Source organism: Otolemur garnettii, unplaced genomic scaffold (genome assembly GCF_000181295.1).
Source record: "Otolemur garnettii isolate 467f Iridium unplaced genomic scaffold, OtoGar3 scaffold00133, whole genome shotgun sequence".
Classification (NCBI taxonomy): domain Eukaryota; kingdom Metazoa; phylum Chordata; class Mammalia; order Primates; family Galagidae; genus Otolemur; species Otolemur garnettii.
The window spans coordinates 5378136-5381562 of record NW_003852528.1 but is presented as its reverse complement, the minus strand read 5'-3'; the positions used below and the strand labels follow the sequence as shown (position 1 = coordinate 5381562).

Genomic DNA, 3427 nt, shown 5'->3' with positions numbered 1-3427 from the left:
CTTTTAATTTTAGTTGACTTAGAGATAAGAAATTTCTAATGAAGAAATATATCTAGAAGAGTTAAGGAATGTTTTGATTTAAAAGACCCATTATCCATATGAAAGCTATAACCCAACTACAGCCCAAGATGAAGGGGAAAGAGGCGGGGAGGGGAGGGAAAGGGTGAGGATGGGTGGAGGGACAGTAATTGGTGGGACCACACCTATGGTACATTTTACAAGGGTACATATTAAGTCTACTAAGTGTAGAATATAAACGTCTTAACACAATAACTAAGAAAATGAGGTGAAGGCTATGTTAACCAGTTTTATGAAAATATTTCAAATCGTATATAAAAATAGCACATTGTACCCCATAATTGCATTAATGTACACAGCTATGATTTAATTAAAAAAAAAGACTCATTAATAAAAAAGCTTAGCTTTAATACACAAGGTCCAAGTGTAGCTCCTAGAAATTCTATGAGATTATAAATGATAAACCATCAACAAAAACGAACTTTGTGTGGAAATCAAAACTATAAATATGAAACTGCAGCAGCATGAGGAAAAAGTCACAACAGACTATATGAAAACAGGTTCTACGTAAAAATATACTTCTGGGAAATGCTTATTTGGTGGTATGGATTGAGGCGTTGCCTGTTTTTAAAAAAATTTAAAACATGCTTGTATGAGGAAGTTAACGGGCAAACATGAAAATGGGAAGGGACTATGGTGAAGTATTAGTACAATGGTCTGTGGGAGGCAGGGAGCAGCTATGGCACATTTTAGGACATTCTTGCCAAATATTTTCCTATGAAGTGTTGTGCAATATGTGTGATCTTTGTTTTGATATAGTTGCAATTATGCCAAACACATATATATACAAATTTGTTTGCTGGTTTTCAATTTTAACAGCAAGAATTTCCCCATGTTACTACAGATTCTTTATAAGCAGTGCTTTTACTGGTAACAAAAAAAATCCCACTAAATGAATACAGCTAAAAATGTTGCTATTAAGTCATCTGGTCAAGATGGTGTTTTTAGGACTTGGAAGTATATATTACAGATAACATTATGATGTGCCCCTCAGTGCACAAAGCTTTTCTCTTTAATTAGGACTCCTTCTCTTTTCTGAAAATAGAGTCCCCAAATTGGAATTGCTATTAAACAATATGACTAATTTTAAGACTCTTGTTATAAAATTGCCAGATTATTTTCCAAAAGACTGGAGGTAATTAATACTGCCTATATTTTATCCAGAAAAGACTGACCTGTTTTGGCACCTCTGCAGTCAGTGCACGGACAGACATCGGAGTCTTGCTGTGCCTTCTACAAAACAGACAACAAGCTCTGAGCAATCCAGCCTGCCTCCTCTCAATACCTGTTTTTAAAGTAGCAAGCACATACTGTACCTCACATAAAAATGTGGCTAAGACAGAGGCATCTAACTAGAAAGGGGCAGGATAACATAAAATTAGAATTTAAATTAAAAAGATACCTCAAAATTAAACACCACACTAAAGGAAAAATGGACATGCAGAGAAACACTATGAATTTTCAGATTAAAAGTTTACCATGTTGTGTGAAAACATTATATGTAAACTAAACTATATAGAGGACAAAAATTAATATCTATAAATGTACACAATGTCTACATAAAGATATAAATCCATTGTCTTTTGAGACAGAGCCTCAAGCTGCTGCCCTAGGTTGAGTGCTGTGGCATCATAGCTTACAGCAACCTCCAACTCCTGGGCTCAAGTGATTCTCCTGCCTCAGCCTCCCAAGTAGCTGGGACCACAGGCATCCGCCACAATGCCCGGCTATTTTTTGGTTGCAGCCGTCGTTGTTTGGTGGGCCTGGGCTGGATTCAAACCCACCAGCTCACGTGTATGTGGCTGGCGCCTTAGCCGCTTGAGCCACAGGCACCAAGCCATAAATCCATTGTCTTTAAAAAATGGAAACTTAATTCAAGTGCCAAAATACACATTTATGTATTTGACATTATTTTTATTCAAGTAAAGATCAAAAATACTCAAAATACCAATTTTAAAATACACCTTTAACATCATAAAGAGCGTGACTCACCTTTCATAAGGAATTCTCTTTGTTCCACCATCTTTGAAATAATCTACTAGTTGTCTCTGAGTTCTTCCACTGTGAATAAAGGTTCAGATTTTTTAAAAAGTCAGTATTAGCTCACAGAATTAATTTTTCAAAGTAGAAGACAAAGGAAAAGTAATATTTGCCCATCCTCTCTCACAGATACACAAGGAGTATTTTTCTTTTTTTTTTTTTTTGAGACAGAGTTTTACTATGTTGCCCTCGGTAGAGTGCCGGATATCACAGCTCACAGCAACCTCAAACTCTTGGGCTTAAGCGATTCTCTTGCCTCAACCTCCTAAGTACCTAGGACTACAGGCTCCCAGCACAACACTCAGCTATTTTTTTGTTGTAGTTGCCATTGTTGTTTGGCAGGCCTGGACTGGGTTTGAACCTATCAACCTGGGTGTATGTGGCCGGTGCCCTAGCTACTAACAACCTATAGGCGCTGGCCACAGGGATTATTTTAAAGTTATACTCTAGGGGTGGCACAATAGCTCATGCCTATAATCTTAGCACTTTGAGAGGTTGAGGAGGATGGCTTGAGCCTAGGAGTTCAAGATCAGCCTGGGAAATCGCAAGACTTGTCTCTATAAACCACTGGAAAATTAGCCAGGTGTGGTGCCATGTGCCATTATACTCAACTACTTGGAAGGCTGAGGTAGGAGGTTCACTTGAGCCCAGGGTTTTGAGGTTGCTGTGAGCTTTGACACCACTGCACTCCAGCCTCCATGACAGAGTGAGACTCTGCGTCAGGAAAAATAAAAAGAGTTATACTTTGTAATAATCATAGCTGACTTTCTAAGAAAGGTTTTTTTTTTTTTCATTTTTTTTTTTAAATCATAGCTGCATACATTAATGGAATCATGGGGTACAATGTGCTGGTTTTACATACAATTTGAAATGCTTTAATCAAACTGGTCAACATAGCTTTCACGGCATTTTCTATATTCTATACAGGGGTCATCAAACTATGGCCCGCGGGCCACATGTGGCTCACTGAGGACATTTATCTGGGTGTTTTTGCTGCTGCTGCCTGTCCTGCTTAGCAGTGGACTTGTCCTGGGGCCCGCAGTCTGGCCCTCCAATGGACTGAGGGACAGTGAACTGGCCCCGTTTAAAAAGTTTGAGGACTTCTGTACCTAGTAAATTTCACATGTACCCTTGGAAGATGCACTGTAGGTGTGGTCCCACCAATTACCCTTCCTCCACCCATCCTCCCCCCACCCTCCTTCTCCCCTTTTCCCTACTTCTTGGGCTATAATTGGGTTATAACTTAAATTGGTTTCATAGTAAGACTGAGTACATTGGCTACTTTTTCTTCTATTCTTTTTTTTTTTTT

At 38.7% G+C, this 3427-nt stretch overlaps 1 protein-coding gene across 1 annotated transcript in view; it reads right to left on the bottom strand.

Moving 5' to 3' along the window:
* FARP2 (FERM, ARH/RhoGEF and pleckstrin domain protein 2) overlaps positions 1-3427 on the bottom strand; it is a 126272-nt gene that overhangs the window by 42763 nt on the left and 80082 nt on the right. The window contains 3 exon segments of the mRNA XM_012810404.2: positions 1254-1311; positions 2071-2139; positions 3086-3177. Coding sequence (XP_012665858.1) covers positions 1254-1311; positions 2071-2139; positions 3086-3177 — 219 coding nt within the window.